This window comes from Triticum urartu, chromosome 1A (assembly GCF_056163025.1).
Source record: "Triticum urartu cultivar PI428250 chromosome 1A, HENAU_Tu73, whole genome shotgun sequence".
Classification (NCBI taxonomy): Eukaryota; Viridiplantae; Streptophyta; class Magnoliopsida; order Poales; family Poaceae; genus Triticum; species Triticum urartu.
The window spans coordinates 582,054,839-582,077,442 of NC_141873.1; the positions used below are offsets into that span (position 1 = coordinate 582,054,839).

The 22,604-nt window shown below is 46.0% G+C and overlaps 1 protein-coding gene and 1 pseudogene across 1 annotated transcript; one reads left to right on the forward strand and one right to left on the reverse strand.

The window, feature by feature from the left end:
* The first annotated feature begins 5,611 nt into the window (after positions 1-5,611).
* On the forward strand, positions 5,612-12,961 carry LOC147993072 (putative disease resistance RPP13-like protein 1; annotated as a pseudogene).
* A 240-nt stretch (positions 12,962-13,201) lies between these two features.
* Positions 13,202-20,620, reverse strand: LOC147993073 (uncharacterized). Its single transcript, XM_087539210.1, has 2 exons — positions 20,240-20,620; positions 13,202-13,360 (listed from the first exon to the last, which is right to left on the reverse strand). The coding sequence occupies exons 1-2, from the start codon at positions 20,618-20,620 to the stop codon at positions 13,202-13,204; spliced, it is 540 nt and encodes a 179-aa protein (XP_087395336.1).
* Between the last annotated feature and the right edge of the window lie 1,984 nt (positions 20,621-22,604).

A 22,604-nucleotide genomic window follows, 5' to 3' on the forward strand; every position in this document is an offset into this window, starting at 1 on the left:
AACCAAATAGGAGATTGCAATACTTGTACTATTTCCCATTTCCATTAATTGGGTCCTGTTTCTGTATGGTTAACCAAACAGGAGATTTCTACTTTGTGCTTTTGTTGAGCATGCCTAGTATTTGTAATCTCTTTCTAGTTTGTCTGTGAGCAAACTACTCTACTCTTTACAGTGTTAGCAGCCAAAGCAGAGTTAGCTACATGGTTGCAGGCCTATCTACCCTCAAGGTTTTGTTGTGTGTGCGGTGCTGTTAATTTCAGAGAGTTGGAGGAGGAGCCGAGTTTTGCAAGATGTGCAGTATGCATGGAACTCTGAGGCTGCTAGTTCTCTGTTCTGCATAATTTTGTGCTTGGTTTGCATACTTTTGTTACCTACTTCGGCAACTGCCCAAGTGCGCTGTTCGTTGTAACAACTACTCTACATATGATTGTAGAACCTGCATGTTCGTGGCTTGTATTCATTCTGTCCTAGAGTGCGTGATAGGTACTGTACTTGTTTGCTTATAGTTATAGAACTTGATGCTAGTTTGTCTGTCAGCAAACTAATCTGCTGGTACTGTTGCTACTCGATCTAATCGGTGTTAACAGGCAGCTAACCATGCTAAAAGCCTGAAACATACTCCAACAATGGCACTGCCACTGTCATTGTTGGGTTTTGACGAACTTTTTTTTCACGAAAAAAACTGGACGAAAAAAACCGGACCGGGAGCATGGTTTTTTTCCCTTTCCGAAAGAGGCACGTCCGTGCCTCTCGCGAAATCACAACCGTGCCTCTCATAGAAGCAAAACCGTGACTCTCGTGGATGGAAAAAAAAACAGAAAACGCGTTTTTTTTCCGTCTCCGAAAGGCACGGCCGTGACTCCCGCGAAAGCACAATCATGCCTCTCACGAAAGCCAAACCGTGACTCTCACGAAAGAAAAAAAACAGAAAACGTGTACTTTTTTTCTTTCCGAGAGGCACGGCCGTGACTTTTGCAAAAGTACAACCGTGCCTCTCGCGGAAGCAAAACCGTGACTCTCCCGAAAGAAAAAAAAACAAAAAACGCGTTTTGTTTTTCCCTTTTTGAGAGGCACGGCCGTGACTCTCGTAAAAGCACAACCGTGCCTCTCGCGGAAGAAAAACCGTGACTTTCATGAAAGGGAAAAAAAGAAAACGCGTTTTTTTACGCAAAAAAAAATTGATCGAAAAGCTAAGAAAAACTGGGGGAAAACCAAAACGTCGAAAAAACCAAAAAACCGTTTAAAAAACCGAAAACACGTGCGGAAAAATAAAAAAAATAAAATCCGAAGGGAACGTCCAGAACGCGACACGTGGCAAATGGCTGAAAGCGCGCCAAGTGGCGCTGATCATTGCGAGGCTCCCGAAGGAGCGCTCGTTAACTAGTTGCTCCCGAAAAATGTGTATTTCCTCTCGATACAAGAAAAAGAGCGATGGTCAACACCAATCATGCTCGTGTGTGTGTGTGTTTTTTTTGCGAGAAATCATGCTAATATTTTATCTTGTGTACACTTCGATGCTGTTTTCATTCTCTGCTGCTTTGCTCTTTGTTTTTTGTGGGGAAAAGCTAACTTTTCGCCGGCGGATCACACGTAGTAAACGTCAACCGCCTCTTTCATCTGCCACGTGCTACCTTGTCCCACGTATTCCTCTCAATCTTATCTCTTTCAGAGAAATCAAGACTTCTTCTCTCTCCCAAAATATCTCACGCCGCTCTCCTCTATCTCTCAGGTCACCGCATACATCTTTTTGTTGCTCACGCACGAAGCGTCTTGTAGTCAAGTAGCCATGAATTTCTCCTCATCCCTTCCAGCAAGCAGCCCTTACTCCTCCCTTTTTGCAGCAAGCCATGGCGCCCCAAGCTGCCAATCCGTGGATACGCGGTCGAGCTGTTCGCGGTTGCTAGGAGCTGCTAGCCTGCTACTGCCCCGTCAGGCTACACTGCCATGAAGCTCGTCGACGGTGCTCGGCTACTATGGCCATCGGTGCTTTGCAACAGTCGTGGGAGACCTCCCGCAGGCGACAGGCTCTCGAGCAGGTCCGCAACTAGTTTGTGCAACAATGGTATTGTTGCGAATGACGGTGGCGAAGCTAGTGCAAATACGACGCATCGACGCAACGTAGTCTCTGTTGCAAAAAAGAATTGCAACAAATGTTTTGGTGCAGGAATACGACGCGGCGACGAGATTCTGCAACATGATTTCTGTTGTAGTTTTTTTTAAACAAAGGTTTTCTTGCAGAAATACGGAGAAAAGGCTAAAGATGTTGTTGCAAATTTTACAACAAGTGTCTTGTTGCAGAAATACAAAAAAAGGTCAGAAATGCTTTTGCAAGAAAAGTCATGTTACAACAGGGGTTTTGCAACAAGGGTCTTGTTTCGAAAAGATCAGTCGACAAACGCGTAGTATGCTTTTTTTTGCGCCATCAGTTCTTCTCTATGATGTGCAACTTGCCCTATATCGTTGATTATTTAGCAGAGATGTCAGATGGATAACAAAAATCCAGCGTTGTCTATGTAGAAGTAATCGCTAACTAACACTACAAGACAATACAGTGTCTAAAGAAATCTATGGTGGTTAAAGCCACCTCAGAGGTACTCTACTACTACGTATATGACAGACAGTAGTAGTTAACACTGCAAGGCAACGTAAGCATTGTTCCATTAATTATTGCATATCTAATGAACTCGTTCCTTACGCCAGCAGCAGCCTTCTCCTCCTTTAAGAAAGAAAGTTTGGGTATCTGCCTCTTGCTGGCGATGGTGCAGATCCGCCTCGTCTCCGGTAGCCCTAGGGCAATAGAGGCGCAATGGATCCTGACAAGGGCCGACGGAAGGGCTTCATTTTTAGTCTTTTTTCAATCTTTGTTAGGATTTGTATTGTGTTCAGAAAGGCGAGACGACGGTGGCTTCATTGAAGACGTATAATAGCATGGACCAACAAAAATTATAGATACATTGGAGACGTATCACCGCACCAAAACCTACTCCCACTTAGAGCATCTATAGACGCAGTCATCAAATGCAGCCCCTTAAACGGACACTGGCTGGCACTTCTCATTTTGGTTCGTCCGAAGCCATGCATCTTAAATTTTGCCCCTCATAATCTTGTAACAGATGCAACATACACAATTTACCCACGTAGATCAACGCCAAGCAACAAACATAATCAAGTCGGGCATAATTCACTGATACAAATAAACAATTTTCATCAACCAGACAATACTTAAACATAAGAAAAATCACTAAGGGCTCCTTTGATTCAAAGGAATTCTATAGGATTTCTGGAGGATTGAAATCCTTAAGAATTTTCCTACGTTGGTCCTTTGATTCATAGGATTGGATCCCATAGGAATTTTTCCTATGTAATCTTTTATACTACATTTCATAGGAAATCTAACATCCACTACAACCTCTTTTTACAATTCCTTTGCTTTTCCTGTGCCATCAAACACTCCATGCTAATCCTGTAGGATTCATGTGTGCATGCCACTCTAACCCTATACTTTTCCTATTCCTACGATTTGAAAATCCTGCGAATCAAAGAGGGACTTAATTATGTGGGGATAGTGGAGGAAATCATCATTTCCTTGACGGCCCCTTCCTGTGCGGTCGGCGGTGCTGCTCTGGCCGTCGGTGTAGGTGTCGGACACCGAGGGTCATCATCATCGAAGCTGGATGTGGATCCGTCGCTGAGGTCCAACGTGTCGTCCGACAGCCCGTCTGCACCCCGGCTAGTCTGCGGAGCAAGGGCTCCTGCTCCTCGGTGTGCCTCCTTGCCTTCGACTTCACTGTCGCCTAGGTGTACAGCTACAAAACACAGAAGACAGATATACTTTGCAGTGCCAAATTCCACCCATTAAGTTAGTAGGCATTGTCTGTGCAACTTGTTCTATGTCTTTTTGAATTCTTGCAGAGAAGTTAGTTGAATAATATTTTTTTACGAAAAAGCGGAGTCTACATCAGTCGATGCACACAATTATCTTTATTATTATTCAACCAAGTCTAACAATATAAATACATGAATAAACCCAAAGCCTCTTATCTGGCGAACAAAGTCGCAACACCTACACTCTTGATAATGTGCCCGGTCCGCATGAAGGTGCACAATCTAATCCAGTGCCCTCACACCTGCCCCACATCGGGCCGGGAGCACCATCCGGTCTGGCCGACCCACAGCGGGAATCTTCTGCGCGCGCTTTGGATGTGCCGCCACCATCTTCTGCAGTCCCATCTTACGGAACGGTCAACGCATTCACCTTGCCAAGCCGTACTATTGTCGACGCCACCATAGTGCCAGACAGTGTCGCCCTCATGCACGCATCCATCCACACGCACCCGTCACCGGAACTCCACTGCGCCACGTCGTTGAGACCCGTCGTCGTTCTTGCGGTAGATGAGACACCGCTCTTCTGGTCAGCTCATGCCCCAAAACGATATCCCATGAGGGAGATGCCATCATCGTCGGATCCGGGAGGCCCAGATCTAGGGGTTCCCCCAGAGCATCCCGAGCGTGTTGACGCAACCTGCAACAAAGATGCCTTGAGAAGGGAACGACGTCACAGACGCCGCCATCATTCTCCATGAATGCAGTCGGCGCGATTTTCACCGAAAGTTGTGTCATCCCGATCTCGCAGCTGGATGAACCGTACGGAGTCTCGCCGTGAAGACGAAAGCCGCCCATCGGCACACCGTTAGCTGGGTTGATATAACTGTACCGTTATCTGCAAGCAATCATTAATTAAACGGGACTGAAGTTGAACTTCAATTTTTTGAAACAGGTGGACTCCACTTTGCCATCTTCAAACTAATCTGTGGCAGGCAAGGCCACATCTGATGTTCCAACCTAAGGCCCTGTTTGGATTCACGTTTCTGCTCTGTTTTTCGCAGGTTTAGAATACACACCTGGTCCCCTCGTTTTCGATCTAGGCAAAAGACAAGTGTTGACCAGTAATTTACACCCATTCCAAGTGAGGCCTAGTGGGTGGGTGCGCGTTTTGGTTGGGCTCGATCGCTCTCCTCCTCTCTTCGCCGGCGGTTCCATTATTGAATCAAGCGGCATTAAGCAAACTTAAACTATCTCCGTAGTAGGTGTCTTCTGGACGGGTTCAGCAGCTGTGCCGTATCGATGGATGCAAAACACAGAGCAAAGACTTCTCATACAGTTGACTCCGCCACCAAACACGTTATGTCTGAAAAAACTAACACTTTTTTTGTTGAACATTCTGAAAAAACTAACACTTGGGCGGCACATCAACAAACCACCCCACTTTGTTAAGTAATTTTGGAGACTAAACAGAGCCAATAATTCAAATGACGCAACCCAGCCAATAACACTATCATTAGAATAAGCCAAACAAAAAAAGAGTAATATAGACCGGATCAAGTTAGCAGGAGGGCCGGCCAAGCTACCACATGATGCGTACAACTGTTCACTACAGATATTCCCTCTTCCAAAATGAAGACATACAATGACTTGGGATAGAGCCATGGCCCCAAACTCCAACAATAAGTCACCATTGCGTACCTCAGTAGCATTTACCCCACCATTCTTCCTCCCCCGACCTTCGACACCCGCACCTTGAGAGCGCGACCGAGCACGAGCAGCGGCGGCCATGGCGGCGCTTGGCGGCATGCTTGATGCTGCCATCCTCAAGGTGGTGGGTGACCAGATTGGTTCTCTGATCGGAGGTCAGATCGCGCTGCAGATGAATTTGGACAAGGACCTCAAAAAGATGAAGATGGCGCTGGAGTCTGTCAAGGTAGTGCTCAAGGTCGCGGAGAGGCAGTCCATCACAGACGAACTGACGGGTCTTTGGCTGAAGCGGCTCAAGGACTTCTTGTATGAGATCTCTGACATGATTGATGAGTTCGAAGCAGACACACAGGCCATCGCCCAGCCGTCTGCGCGCAAGGTACACATTTGTGCAGTAAATTGACACAGTTCTTTAATTTGTGAGTATGCTACTCTTCTCTTTTTGAGAAACAAGTGCTTTACATCTGCTGCCTCTAGATGAGCTGAGCGGTAGCTTGCTTGGCTACAAAATGAGCTGCCATATAGGTATTCGAAAACAATTTGTAAATAATTAGTTAAACATACTGAGCTATTGAATCTGCTAGTAGATTGTTTGGCTTGATCTTGGCTCTATGATTGTGAACATCTTCGCCAACCCTTTTTTTGACAAATAACGGTTTTTATTGACTCAAAATGAAATATCAAGCAGATACAAACACAATGAGCACACACTCTGCCTCTTCATAGCTAGGATGCACACAGCTAATAAACATGCCTACATCTTTACAACACTTGGTAATCTGTTATCCAGTCTCCACAATAATAATTTGGGCACCAGATCCTTGGATGAACTAGACATGGTTTTGATAGGCCTCGGCCTTCGGGTCAGGCATCTGAAACATCTCCATACCATTTTGTTCTAGCTCCAGTTCTCAGCACATCATTAAAGGTGGTCTTAACCTTGGCCCTTACAGTCGGAGGTTCTTAGAAATAAGAGGATTTGCCTCTTATGTTTTAACAAAATTTTCTGTTGAGTGCTGGCCATTTTGTATTTTACTAACAAAGCAACTGTCTTGCAGTTCTCCTTCAAAAAATATTTGGCGAACATGATCCCTTGTCTCACAATTGGCCCCAACATTACAATGGCCAATAGGATGAAGAACATGAGGGACGACCTGAAGGTCATAACAGATCAACACAAGGAATTCAAGTTAACAGACCACACTAATGCCAATGAGCCAAAGGTGACTGATATACGGGAAACATCATCAACCCTGGAGACAGAAATCACTGGGAGGACTGAGGAGAGAGATATAATATTGGCTTCTTTATCGGAGAGCATGACAAAGGATATCACAATCCTTCCTATATATGGCATTGGAGGCCTTGGCAAGACAACCTTGGCAAAAATGGTTTACAATAGTTCCCAATTCAATGAATACTCTCAAGTGTGGGTTTACGTGTCTCAGACATTTGATTTGATCAAAATTGGGAACTCTATAATATCACAACTATCAGAGAAAGATAAAGAGAGTGGGTACACTGGAAAGCAGATGATCCATAATTCCCTTGAAAAGCTCCTTGCCAACAAGAAGATTCTGATTGTTTTGGATGACCTGTGGGAAGACAACATATCTCAGTTGGAAGAACTGAAAGATATGTTAAAAGTTGGGGAGAGCAGTAAGGTGGTTGTTATAGCAACCACACGGGGTGAAGGTATTGCAAAGAAGATGTCTACCATCCAACCATACAAATTAGCACCCTTGACTGATGATATGTGTTGGTCTATTATAAAGCAAAAGAGTGCATTTGAATCTAGAGGTGACAAAGAACAATTGGTGGAAATAGGCAAGGTCATTGCAATGAAGTGTGCGGGTGTGGCTTTAGCAGCTAAATCACTTGGACACACGTTGCAATCTATGAAGTCTGGTCAATGGGAATCAGTGAGAGATAGTAATATCTGGACTGCACCTTCTTTGGAAGATACATCTTCTACACAAGTGCTTGCATCACTGAAGTTAAGCTATAGTGTTTTGCCTTCGTATCTGAAGCTATGCTTTGCCTATTGTGCAATATTTCCAAAAGGTCATAAGATACTTAAAGATGATCTTGTTCATCAGTGGGTTTCTCTTGGTTTCACTTCCTGGGAGCTCGGCCAGAGATACATTAGTCAGCTTTTGGGCCTCTCTTTTCTTGATCCTTTCAAGTCCCCATCTATGAGTTTATTCATACCTTTTACGATTTCTTTTCATTAGTCTGTTGGAACTGGTGTAAGGTAATTAACTCAAGTATAGTTGTTAAAGTACACAAGCTGACAGATATTGAAACTATAGTATAATTCTAAAATCCCCAAGAATGATTTTGAGTACATCACATAATCATTGCTTACAGTACAACTTTTCCAAATAACTTCTTGACAATATCTCAACGATTGATGCGCACAAATGCAACCCAACACATCCCTAGAATATTCAATTATTGGTTTTACTGCAGCATGCTATACTTAAACAAAGAGTACACATTAGTAAGTACTCCCTCTGATCAAGTATAAAGTTGAACTAAAGCAGCAACAAGTATGGATCTGAGGGAGTACTAAGGCCGGTGGGAAAATTGTAATATCCTGTTGTAAGAAATGCCCACCCCGAGGTCTTTAGTTTGCATCCACATGTGGCATATGCATTTGCATAAACAGTCTCTTACTTACACATGCTATTGGGCTTACTGCAACTAGCATGATAACTTGGTGCGATAAGTTAATCTCCCTGTTCTTTTTTCGATGTTCTTTTCGAATCAGTTTTTTTACTACATTAATCGTAAAATATACACCACCATATTTCGGTTCACTGAATAGCAGTAATAGCTATTCAGGACTAAAACACCCATCTGATGCGGTCTTGGAAACCATCATGGTGAATCACCCCTGGTATACATGCAAACCAGACAGTCCCATCACAAAATACGGAACCGTTTCAGACATACTCCCTGCCCAAATTAATGTAAGACATTTTTTGACATTATTATAGTGCCAAAAACGTCTTATATTAAGTTACAGAGATAGTACAGTATAGTAGCGGTTTTGCCAGCCACCAGTACTCGCGGTACAGAAATAGCTCGAGCTAACACACGTGGACATAATAGCCCCCCAATGACCACATTCATCAGACTTCAGACGTGGCTCACCCGCCTATGCTGAATCTCATGACTAGCGGTTTTGCACCAGCCCGTGATGTGGATTTCTAGCCCGTAGGTGGGACGGTCAACCAAGCCAATCGCTAGCCATCTTCCAGCAGCCAAAAGTAATAATAATATTCCTGCTAGCGAGCTCACATTACCAAAGGATTGCTGTAAATCCTTTCGCACAAAATGGTCAAATACATGTTTCTGTATAACTAAGAATAAGTTCGTACGTATGATTATAAGCATATCTTCTGAAACCAGTGATATCCCGTCTTTAATGGACCATGGTAGCTATCACCACCGGTTTCGTCAAAATTGCTGGTGATGTATCTTATGTGATAGGTTGTTCCGTACTAGTGAGAGACTGAAAAATTGTGGTTGCTGCCGCCGGATCTGGTGACGCAGGCTGCATGTTGCAGCTACCACCTGCCTACATAGGTAGGTGGGAGACGATGAACTGCAACCCCCTCGTCTTTCTCGTTGATAGGCGAGGATGAAGGAAGGCGCTGCTGGGTTTTCATTTTCCTACATTTTCTTGTTTTTTTTGTTCTTCTGTTGCATTAGTGTTCGCAGTATTTTTTTTCTTCTTCTGAATTTTATCAAATAATTATTTCCTTCCCCAGTTTCCTTGAAATTCAAATATATATTTTTTGAAGTAGAATCATGTTTAACTGGCAGACGCTGGCGCAAAAGAACCGCCATGTCATTGAATATGATTTTGCAATGTTTGAGAGAAGAAATTTGTATGGGCTTGTGACTCAAAGTTCATAATTGTCTAGTTTAGATCTTAAAGACCAAATCTAAACTTGGGAAATAGCAGGGGACCAAAAATAAAATTTAGCATTTAATAAAGGAATTGACGCATAAAGTGGTTTAGATTTAAGGAATGAAGTCATAATTTTTTTAAATATAAATAAATCCAAAAGTATGACACTGCTGAATGATTTTGTTGCAGATTTTTGAGCTATATGACGAAGATGTTATATTGTTGACCATGCATGACCTGGTACATGATTTAGCAAGATCTGTCATGGAGGATGAAATTATTTTTGTTGGCAATATCAATAATGCTGAAGGAAGCCGCTACCACTATGCATTGCTAGATAATTGTAGCAAGCCATTGGGATCAGACTTATCCAAGATAAGAGCATTGCGTTTTATGGATTGTGACAAAAATATGAACTTCATGATGCTGCATTTTCATCTGCCAAGTATTTGCGTGTCTTGGACTTAAGTGAGTGCACCATACATAAGCTGGCATACTGTATTGGTGACCTGAAGCAATTAAGATATCTTAACACTCCAAGAGTCCAAGATGCAAAGATTCCAGACAGTATCACTAAGCTGTCAAAATTGATTTACCTGAACCTTCATGGATCTCCTACAATATTAGCTCTACCAGAGTCAATTGGAGAAATTGAGGGTCTATTGTATCTTGATTTGTCAAGTTGTTCTGGAATTACAAAACTGCCAGAATCATTCAGGAGGCTACAACAGTTGGTGCATTTGGATTTATCAGGTTGCTCATCTGTTGAAGGAATATCAGTGTTCTTGGAGGGCCTCACACAACTAGAGTATTTGAACTTATCATACTGCCCAAATATTGGACACATACCAGAAGCTCTGGGTGGCCTATCCAAACTACAATATTTGAACTTATCACACAACTCATATCTTCGATGTTGTGAAGAAGCAGAATTTTTGGGCGCCCTCACCAAACTCAAGTATTTGAACTTATCTTCATGGCATTGTGAAGTAAAAAAACTCCCTGAATCGCTGGGCAGACTCACTCAACTCAAGTACTTAAAGTTATACGGTTGGCAAAATTTGAAAAAACTGCCCAGAGTTTTTGGCAGCCTAAAAAGTTTGGTCCACCTTGATTTATCATACTGTGGGATGGTTGATTGGTTACATGAAGCTTTGGTTGGTCTCACCAGTCTGCAATATTTGAATTTAAAAGAGACACACCTCAGTTCGCTGCCAGATGATCTGACAAAGCTCCGGTATTTGAATCTATCTCGACTAAGAAACATACCAGTAGATTCCTCGGACGATACCACTCGATTCAGTTATATGTCTGAGAAAACCTTGGACATTCTCATCAACCAGATATGCAGAATTGATCTCTCAAATCTAGAGCACTTGGACTTGTCTGGAAATTATCATATCGTAAGAATGCCTGAAAGTATTTGTAGCCTGACGAAGCTGCATACATTGGACCTCTCAAATTCTGGCTTGGTAATGTTACCAGAAAATATATGTGCAATTGGTAGTTTGAAATTTATTTATTTAAACGGTTGTGACTGTCTTTGGGGAATACCTCAGCTCGGTGCCATCACCATATCATTACCACACTTTGTGGTGCGTGCTGCTGCTGATGGATCTAGCAGCAATCTTGTCCTGCTAAAGCCAACAGATCCTTTTGAGCTGGAGATAAGTAAAGTTGAAAATGTGAAGTCCGCGGGAGAGGCACATAGTATAAAATTAATGGCAAAGAAAAGCATTTGGGAGTTGAAACTGAAGTGGACTCAAGGTGTTGACAGATTTGTGGATGACGAAATGTTGCTGGAAAAACTAGTGCCTCCAAGCACACTGAGTAAATTGGAGATAAGTGGTTATAACAGTGTCATCTTTCCAGGCTGGGTAGTGGGCCAACTACCAAACCTGAACTCACTGGTTCTCAGAGATATGGCAAATCTGGAAGTGATAATGTGTTAACAGAAGTAGAAATACATGGTTGCCCCATGCTAAGGATGAAAGGGCCTCTGCCTAAATCTAAGGACTGGTACATATCAAGCAGTGATAATGTGTTATCATCATGGGATGAGTGCATTGAGTCACACACTAGTGCTTCCTCCTCCTCTTCTACAGTAGCTACTTGTTTGTCAGTTAGAGACTGTAAGGTGCCACTGCATGAGTGGAGGTTGCTTCGACACTTCTCTGGACTCCCTTCTTTGTCTATTGCCAATTGTGGTGATCTAACCGGCTCACCAGATATCATCCAACTACTATCCTCTTTGGAGAAACTATGCCTAGAAGACCAACACATGGAAGAACTGCCAATATGGTTGAGCGAGCTCCCATCCCTAAAGAAACTGGTTATAATGAGTATCAATAGTGTAAAGGAGGTGTGTGAGAGCATGAGGCAACTAACAAAGCTTGAATCACTAACACTGGTGGCTTGCTTTAAAAGCATATCAGTATCACATTGGCTAGGCGAATTAACCTCTCTCAAGGAACTTTACATACATAGCAGTGATGGCTTGAGGTCTTTGCCGGCAAGCATACAACAGCTCACCAGCCTCCAGGAAATACAATTGACTTGGTGCAATGCATTAGAGCACGTGGTTGCTGAACCAGAGGAGGGAAAGATGAAGCTCAATCACAACCAAGAAATGGTATGTCTCCTGCCCACCTCCCTCAGGAAACTTCGAATCGATGGATGTAAACATATCAAGTCTTTTCCTGAGGGAATGCATCAACTCACTAACCTCCAAGAATTAAGGATAATTGCGTGCCCTGGACTATGTGAATGGTTTGAATTAGAGGAGAACAAGATGAAGCTGGCGCACATAGAAAACAAGGTATATATGCGTCCTCCTGCCACGTTCTCTGTCATCTTAATCATATCTTGCAATGCTTTGCTTACTCTTTCTTCTTCTCTTGATGTTAGAGTGTGATACATTATGTCCTGCATCTCTTAGGGTTTTTTCACGCCTAATTGTCTAGATATTCGTGTATATTGCTTTGCAATTTTCCTTTTGTTTAAAACATCTCGTTTATGAAAAACATAATAATAGAAGAAGGTGAATGCTTTGATTTTTAGAGTACAACTAGCGATAAGCTGCCACCGGCCCGCTACCAGTGTAAAGACTATAGATAGACACGGTAACCGACTAGGGGATTTGTTTGCAGCATTAGACAGTGCACTACACTTGGAATCATTATTAGGAGATCTGAACTAAACAAAAAATGTGCACTTGGAATCATTCGTACGTGATCTAAAAAAATCTTTATGTATAATACACGCTTATCATTCCCATGAACTAGAATATCCAAGCTAATCAAAGAATTGTTATTATCCATTTTGCAGAGTATTTCAGACATGTACTAGGTCCCAGGCCTGAATCAACCTACAACATTTTGTGGTGGGTGATGTTAATTTCAGAGAGTTGAAGGAGGAGCAGAGTTTTGCAAGATGTGCAGCATGCATGGAACTCTGAGGCTGCAGGTCATCACCCGTACTAGTGTTCTGTTCTACTCTGTCCCATAAATCTTTACTAGTGTTACATAGTATTGAAGCTCTCAACCTAGTCCTTTATACTTTGTGCTTTTTTTTCTTTTCGAAAAGGGGGTTTACCCCAGCCTCTGCATCAGAGAGATGCATACGGCTCATATTATTAAAACAATAATCCAGTAACAAAGTCTCGAAAGGTCATCGTGCAGACATAAACAAAAGCTCAAAAAGAGGTAAGACCCAAAGCCACAACCGGCTGGCAAAAAAATAGGAGCACTACATGCCTATCGTATTACATGACCGCCATCCAAACCGGTTGAAAATATCCCGAACTACCATCTCCCATCGGGTAGACGCAGTAACCGAACGCTCCCTGGCCTCCGTCGGAGTGAGTAGCGACCACATACGGATGAACGCCGTGGCCCTGAAGATAACCTGCAAAAAGTGAATGTTTGTTGATCTGTTAAAGACTAAATCATTTCTGCAGTTCCATACTGCCCACAATAAAGCACAAACGCCAACCCGAATGTGTGTTGCAGTATCAGAATCAACCCCATCAAGCCATGTTCCAAATAGCATATTGATAGAAGTGGGCTGATTAATATTGAACTCAATATGAATCGACCGCCACAAAATTTTAGCCAACGGACAATCAAGAAAGAGGTGTTTGATATTTTCGTTATGATCGCAAAAGCTACATCTAGACGAGCCCACCCAATTGCGTTTTACAAGGTTATCCTTAGTCAAAATGACTTGTTTATGCACAAACCACATAAACACTTTGATTCGTAAGGGAACCTTAACTTTCCAAATGTGCAATGTGGTCGGGATGACGCTAGAGTTAATTACATCCAGATACATTGATTTGACAGAGAACACACCGTTCTTAGTAAGTTTCCAATGCAACTGATCTGGCTGCTGGGACAGCCAGACTTCCATTAAACGTCTAACGAGATGGAGCCAAGCCTCCCAACGATTTCCAACTAACGTCCGTCGAAAACTAATATTGAGGGGAACGGATTGTAAAACATTTGCAACGTAGGCTTCTCTACGTCGGACAATATTGTACAATGTAGGATATTGAAGTGCTAGGGGCGTCTCCCCAAGCCACGTATCCTCCCAAAACCTCGTAGTGGCACCATTCCCGACAATAAATTTTGTCTTGTTGAAAAAGAGTTGTTTAACTCTCATCAAACCCTTCCAAAAGGGTGAGTCGGAAGGCCTCACATTAACCTGAGCCAAGGTTTTCAGTGCTCCGTCTCAGATGACAACTTAAATAGCCACTTGCTAAGGAGACATATGTTTTTGACTTCCAAATTTTCAATACCTAGACCTCCTTGGTCCTTCGGCCTATAGATAATATCCCACTTAGCAAGCCTATACTTTCGTTTAAGCTCATCATTCTGCCAAAAGAATCGAGATCGGTAGAAATCTAACCTTTTCCTGACGCCCACTGGAACCATGAAAAAAGATAGGAGAAACATAGGCATACTGGTAAGGACCGAATTAATCAGAATCAATCGTCCTCCGTACAACATGAGCTTCCCTTTCCAACATCTCAGTTTCTTTTCAAAACGATCCTCGATGCATTTCCACTCAATGTTAGTCAACTTACAATGATGAATGGGTATACCTAAGTACGTAAATGGTAATGAGCCCAATTCACATCTGAACAGTTGCTGATACGTCTCCTAGTCATCATTTGCTCTTCCAAAGCAAAACAATTCGCTCTTGTGGAAGTTGATTTTGAGCCCAGACAATTGTTCAAATAAACATAACAGCAGCTTCATGTTTCTAGCTTTTGCCAAGTCGTGCTCCATAAAGATGATAGTATCATCAGCATACTGAAGAATGGAAATCCCACCGTCAACTAGCTGAGGAACCAGGCCACCTACCTGCCCTGCGTCCTTTGCCGACCTATTAAAATAGTCAGCATATCAGCCACTATGTTAAACAAGATCGGTGACATAGGGTCTCCTTGCCTTAGGCCCTTGTGTGTTTGGAAATAGTGACCTATGTCATCATTCACCTTAATCCCGACACTCCCTTTTTGTGTAAAGGAATCAATCTGGTTTCTCCAGGCCGGATCAAAACCTTTCATACGTAAAGCTTGTTGAAGGAAAGGCCACTTAACTTTATCATATGCTTTTTCAAAATCCACTTTAAAAACTACGCCATCAAGTTTTTTTGGAGTGGATCTCATGAAGCGTTTCATGCAAGACAATAACCCCTTCAAGAATGTTTCTATTAGGCATGAAAGCAGCCTATGACGGATGAACTACAGAGTGTGCAATCTGCGTAAGTCTGTTCGTCCCGACCTTGGTGAAGATTTTGAAACTCACATTGAGCAGACATATAGGCCTGAACTGCTCAATGCGGACAGCCTCTGTCTTCTTAGGAAGAAGAGTAATCGTCCCAAAATTCAGCTTAAACAACTGAAGCTAACCCTCAAAAAATTCCTAAAACATGGGCATCAAATCTCCCTTGATAAAATGCCAGCACTTTTTGTAGAACTCCGCCGGAAACCCATCCGGTCCTGGGGCCTTATTATTCTCCATTTGTGTAATTGCCTCAAACACCTCTTTCTCTAAGAATGGAGCCATCAGGATCTCATTCTCGGCAGTCTCAAGTTGAGGCACATCCTCAACTCTAGACTCATCTAACGTCACAAAAGTCTCTTCCGGGGGGCCAAACAACTGCTTATAATAATTGGTAATGTAAACTTTGAGATTGTCTTGACCAACTATCGTCCCTTCGTCTTGTTCTAGTTAGAAAATTCTCTTCTTACGATGCTTCCCATTAGCAATCATATGAAAGAATTGAGTATTATCCTCGCCTTCTACTATTTTGCGAATCTTAGCTCGCAACGCCCACTTCAATTCCTCCTCGCGAAGAAGCTTCTTAAGTTGCATCTCCGCCTCTATCTTTGTTTCCAGCTCATTGGAATCCAAGATAGACGCTTCTGCTTTAACTTCAAGGTTTTGAATAAGTAGAAGAAGTCTCTCCTTCTCCGCCTTATAAATTCCATGCGTGTGCTTAGCCCAACCAAGAAGGAACCTTCGGAGATGACGAATCTTGCATTGCCATCGCTCGATAGGCGTCCTTCCTCCTGAGGCCTGAGCCCACTCCCGAGCTAACAACTCAAGGAACCCTTCTCTTTCAAACCAGGCAAGTTCAAAGGAGAAAATGTTCTTGTTGCCCACAAAAGTTTGAACTCCAGAGTCGACTAGTAACGGCGTATGATCCGAGACACCTCGTGTCAATGCCTGCACAGTTACCAGAGGAAACTTTTGTTCCCATTCGACACTTGCTAGCACACGGTCAAGTTTCTCAAATGTTGGAACCGGTAACGAATTAGCCCAAGTGAATTTCCTACCCAATAGATAAATCTCCCTGAGATCCAAGCTTTTGATAATAGTGTTGAACATAAACGACCATCGGCCGTCAAAATTGTCATTATTCTTTTCCTCTTTTCTACAGATAATGTTGAAATCCCCTCCCCCCACTAAGAGAGGAAGTTGTTCGTTACCACAAATACGTACCATATCCGCCAAAAAGTCTAGCTTGAGCTCGGGCTGGGCAGCTCCGTAAACTGCCACCAGGGCCCAATCAAACCCATCTGCCTTAGTTCTAACTCGAAACTTGACAGCGAACTCTCCCATTACAACACTCCGAACTTCCAATGTTTCGCACTTGACCCCAAGTAGAACCCCACCGGATCTTCCTCGAGGGGGGAGGCAATGCCAATCAAAATCGACCCCCCAGACAAAGTTGCAAGAAATTGAGAAGTGAAATTGCTTCTTCCAGTCTCAGACAAAGCAATAAAATCTAAGTGATGTTCAAGAGAAGCATCCGCTAGAAACCTCCTTTTAGCCAAGTCTCTAAGACCTCTGCTATTCCAGAAAATGCCTCTCATAATTCATCATGAAATTTTTTGGCAGCACGGATCCGAGCACTCCTACGCGCTGCCGAGACTGGATAGACCTTCCATTTCCACGTCCGTTTTGGCTTAATGTGACCATCAGCCTGATCACCGCACTCATTCTCTGCTTCTAGCACTAAGGGCTCATCTACATGAAGAGACGTCTCAGGATTGGTGTCCTCCTCTGTCTCAAGTAATGCAGGGTCAAGATCAGCACACAGGCCATCAAGAACCTTAACCCCCAGCGCATCTATCTCCGAGTCGTTCATTGGTTTGACGGCAGCAATGTGACGAATCATATCTACCGCACGTTCAGCTTCCAAATCAAGAATGTCATTAACCGACTTGGATATTTCAAGATCATTATTACCAAGTGAAACTCCTACTTGATTTGCATTATGAATAATTTCATCATCAGTAAAATGCAAAATGGAATTCGACTTATTAACAGACATACCAGTGGAGATCTCGACGTCATGCAACTTGGCAGCCCTCAAAGCGCATCTGAGCTGCATGTCATCAACGTCCGGCTGCCCCTGCAGCCTCCCGCTGATCCGCCTCCCCTGGGAGACAGGATCCGGGATACCGCCAAAGGCGATGACCTCCTCGCGTGAAGCTCTGCTAGGGGAAAGGCCTCCTGCCCGTCCCCCAACAGCCGGTGAGATGGCCGCATCACCCAGCCCTCCCCTCACAACGGGGCCCGAAGAGCCGGCGGCCACCTGCCCAGCCACACCCCCGCCCGCGCGCGGTGACGTGGAGATGAGCGCCGCGCCCGCCGTAGGGACAGGTCTGGCCGGAGAAGCGGTAATCGGCCCCTGACCGCGTCCAGCGGCCGACCCTCCCAAGAAAGCTGGCACCGCCTCTGATGGCACCAACTCCGCCATAGGGGAAGGCATCGCCATGGAGGGAGGGATGGGTGCGCGGGCCTCCTGCCCGCGTTTCCCACCCGAGGCCGCCAGAGCCCCCGGGGAGGCCATAGCCTCCGCACAGGCCATTGGCCCCATCGAAGCAGGCGCATCAGGCGCAGCAGAAGGCCGAGCCTCCCGCCCGCCCATATCCGCCGAGCCGTCCAGTGTGGCCGTCACCTCTAGCCTAGTCAACGGCGATGCAGGAGGAGTGGCATGAACCTCCTGTCCAGTGAGTCCTCCCGGTCCATCGACACACAAGACCGAGTCAATCTCCGTGATGGCCGGCGGCAAATGTTCCGACGGGTCATCCATGTCCACACGATCACTCCAGAGATGATGAGGCGCTGAGAAAGCTCCTACGGAACCAAGTTGCAACATGTTGGACGGGACCGAACTCGACGATTTCCCCTGAGCAGACTCTCCTGCCTTAGACGAATCCGCAGGCCTGGAAGCCCCATCACCATCATTATGTGCGCTATCACCATGGTTCCCAGGAGCACCTCCCCCCTCAGTAGTGTCCATATGGTGTACCTCCTCAAATTCCTGAAACAGATTAGGGTCCTCATACTCGACATTCAACATATAAGCAATACCCTCGTGACACCATCTGACCACCTCCGGCAAGAACTCGATGTTAGCCACACTAACCAGCAAACGCGCCACACCGTGAGCACGTGTGAAGGGCATATCTACCTTCTCCGTCTTACCGAGCAAGGATCCCAGGCTCCATGTGACCAAAAAGTTATCCAAGGGCTCAGATGGCGCCCCCAGAAAACGCACCCAGATCTGAGTCAGTGGCGTGCCCTGAGGCTCTTTCTTTTTCCACTCATCAAACTGTAGCACAAAACTTGTGCCTGTAACTCTACTCATGCCAAACTTGAGAATTCTCTTCTAATCCTCCTTAGAAGGAAAGTCCACTTTAAAAGTCTGATCTGAAAGCTTCATCAAGGACCAGTTAAAATTCCCCGGAGCCAACTCCCGCAACTGCTGAATAATCTGGGCTTCAGTGAGAGGTCCATTAACCACCTTAACCACCCCGGGGAAGGAAGTTTCAATGACAGGAGCCACCGGAGCCACACTTGGTGACTCAAAGAACATCAACTCAGAACAGCAGAGCCCATAAATATTAAGTGTCGTTTTGGGGCCTAGAAGAAGCGGACACTCAGCCGCTACATGCTTGGGTTTCCGACAAATATCACATAACTCAGCAGAGCAATCAACCATAAAGTGACCCGTCTCACCGCACCGAAAACAGATCAATTTCTTCTTCTTAGCCGCCCACTTGGACAGCTTGTCACCCCCGGCCTTTTCCGAACCTTTGTCAGAATCAGCATCATCAGGTTGCATGGTCGCCGGGACTGTCACATCGGCGAGTGCCCGAACCGTCTCCACCGCCGCCTGAGTGAGACCAGCGTCATCAGTGGACATCTCTGTGGTGTCCGAACCTGTGGCACCGGGCAAGTTACGCAGAGGATAGCGGCGATGACCGCCACGGCCACCGCGGTAGCGGCCCCGGAAATGACTCAGGCCAACCGCCCCCTCAACAAAATTCCCCGGAGGTCCTTGAAATCCTCGACCGGCAGCCCCGTGATCCGTCCAACCATAGCCCCGCCCACCACCGGTGGACGACGAACCTCGATGAAGACCTTGACCGTAAGCGTCGTATCCATCGTCACCCCACTGACCACGGGGAGGGTTGCGGCTGTCACCCGCAAACGCACCCGACCCGCAGCCCGCAGCACCATTAGCAGCTCCTACCCGCCCGGCAGCCATCTGTCTAGGCCATGGGCGCTGCGTCTGAGGTGGTGCGGCCCCAGGCGGCGGCGGCGCCGCAGCCCTGGCTGTAGGAGTCGCAGCCTGCGCAGGCGCCGTAGCCGCAGCCGATGCCAGCACAGTCGTAGTCGGACCACCCGGCGCAGCCCTCGCAGGCGGCTTCGCCGGCGGCGGACCCTTGGCCAGCGGCGGGGCCTTGGGCGGCATGACATCCTCGCCGGCTACCGTCGGAACGCCGTGGCAATCTTGGAGCCCCCGCCTCACACGTCGGATCACAGCAGAGGGAAAGCCAACCTGACCGCGGCGGCGAACCCTAGTAGAATCTACGTATCGGCCGAGAGAGACCGAGTGTGCATGAGATAACACACGATCCGATGCGATCACATGCACTTGAGCCTCCGCAGCCCCTTCGTTGGTGGCCGGTTTTGCCTGGGTCTGAAACCCTGCTAATCCCGGCCCATCCTCGGTCATATTTCCCTGGCCCAACGGCCTAAATGCGGACGGGCCCTCACAGCAGCCCACCGGTTCAAGCCCATCAGCGCGCAGCAAAAAATTCAAACGTGAGATCCGCTCCGCTCGGATCACGCTCGCTCGGTCGATCGCCGGCGCCGGCGCCTGCGCCGCCGGCGTTCACCGATTCTTCTTCCTCTTCACTACTTTCCACGATCCCTCTGTAATGAAATCAGACAAGATGGGTTTTGGAAGATGTACCTTAGGAATAGGCCCCTTCCATGGCCGGATCGCAGCTGTCGCCGTCCGTCGATGAACCATGCATCGAACGATCTCGACCTTGTCCTCTGCCCCCAATCCTTGCAGCGCCGGATCATCAGTCGGCACAACGCCATCAACAATCGTGGCCACTTCCTCTTCCGAATACCCGGGACCGAACGCCTCGCAGATCACCGACGACGGCATCGGCGAGTACACTTCCAGCGAGCGTCCGGCGCAATCCCCGTCATCTTCGTCCTCCGCATCAGAATCCGCAAGGGCCCAGAACCTCCCACCGACATGCCCCACGCCGGAGATGGTCGCCGGCGGTAGGCCCGCGGTGGACGCCACAGGCGTCGCCCGTGTCGCCCTAGTCGCCCTCATGCCCGTGTCGCCTGTCAGAGTCAAGTCCCTAGTATACTTTGTGCTTAGTTTGCATAGTTTCTTTTTCCTGCTTTGATCACTGTACTAGTTTTGTAGTATTTTTTACCAGAGAGACAGATACAGATGATTGTACAACTTGTATGTTAGTGGCTTGTATTCATTCGTTCCTGGTGAGCGTGATAGGTGCTGCTGTACTTGTTTGTTGAGCATGCCTAAACACCTGAAGTCTGTTGCTAGTTTTCCTGTCAGCGAACTACTCTACTCTGCTAGTAACACTTAACAGGCAGCTAACCATGCCGAAGAAAGCCTGAAACATATGACAGTGGCAATACATCGTCTTACCCGAGTGGTGTCCTCCCGCCCCGCCGTGCGGTGCCCACGCGTCGCCGGTGACCTCTCTCTTCCTCGTCATCTCCGATCGCCGCACGTCGACCTCCTCCACTCGAGCTCCATGGTGGCGCTAGGGCGAGAGGATGGCGGTGGACCGGAGGTGAAAGAATTCGAGGAAGCGGGAGGAAGTCAAGGGCGGGGGAAGATTCCCGCCGGCTTGCCGGCGTCGTGTTGCGCGCGATTTGGGGAATTTGCGAAGACGACGAGCCATGTGCGTACTGGACTCACTGGACTCAATTTGATGATACAGGCCCAGCCCACTGCCGACCAGGCCCAACTCTTTTTTTCTATACCACAGACTAGAGAAAAATGCATATTCATCTGGAAAGATGGAAAAGAGAGATGGTCAACGCCTATCATGCTCGTGTGTGTGCACTGTTTCCTTCTTGAAGGCGTCGCTTTTGGAGAATTTGGACTTCGGGCGTTGTCCTGATGGTGGTTCGTGCTGCAGCTACAAAGAATTCATCACTATAACGGGATCTTTCTTTCTTCTTCTTCTTCTTCTTCTTCTTCTTCTTTTTGTATTTTGGCTGTGTGCATCCGTAATGTCTTTACGACATTGCGTTGTTGCAGAGGCTAGGTGTAATTGATATCACCGCGATATTAATATATTTCCTTTGTCGAAAAAAAATCATGCTCGTGTGTGTTTTTATTTTTTTGCGAGAAATCATGCTAATATTTAGCTTTTATACACTTGGATGCTGTTTTCTTTCTCTGCTGCTTTGCTCTTCGGTTTTTTGTACACTCCTTTATTGTTTAATAAAGAAAAAAAAGAAGCTTCAGTACGCACAGGAAAAACACACATGTATACGCTAGCTCTGTAAAATAGGCGGTTCGATCATGTCAGCTTCTGATCACGTTCCCTACAAATTAGCCAATTGATTTGTTACGTACAGGGTTAAGCCGCCTCCAGAATCGTCCGATCAAGTGCATCCCAGCCGTAGGATCCATGTGCACCAAAGCAACGTGCGTCCACTCGCTTGCGATAGAACATTGCAACGGAGACCGTGCTGCAATGCAACACCGGCTACACACCATGTCCCACCTGACCCCCGTGAATAGCGTGTGGCGGCGACCGACCAACCGTCTGCCCACCGTTCGGCGTAGTTCCGTTGTCGCAACGCCACCGCTACATCATCCCTGCGACACCTGCCGCCCGAATCATCGCAGCACGCCCCCTGCTTCGGCCTGATGGCCCACCATATCATCAGAGATATGCTCGCCAATGCCTTGCCTCGAAGCTTCGATTGCTCCGTTGCACCCCAGTGGACGGATCCAACTCCGGTGAGTGGCGTAGATCCCAGACAACATGCTCTTCATACGATCTGATCTTCGTGGCGGGTAGGATTGGCCGGCGTCTCCAATATATAGGCGCGGCCTCGGGGAGAGACCTGGGTTGATCCTAGACAACGTGCTCTTCATACTTACACCTTTTTTCTTTTTTTTTCTCTTTTTTGAACGGTTTCGTTCTGTTTTTTCTTGTAACGGTTATGTTCGGTTTCTTCTTTTTCTTTTTTTTAATTTTTTTATTTTTCTTTCTTTTCTCTGTGCTAAATGTGTGAATTTTTTCTTCAAATTGTGAACTTTTTACCAA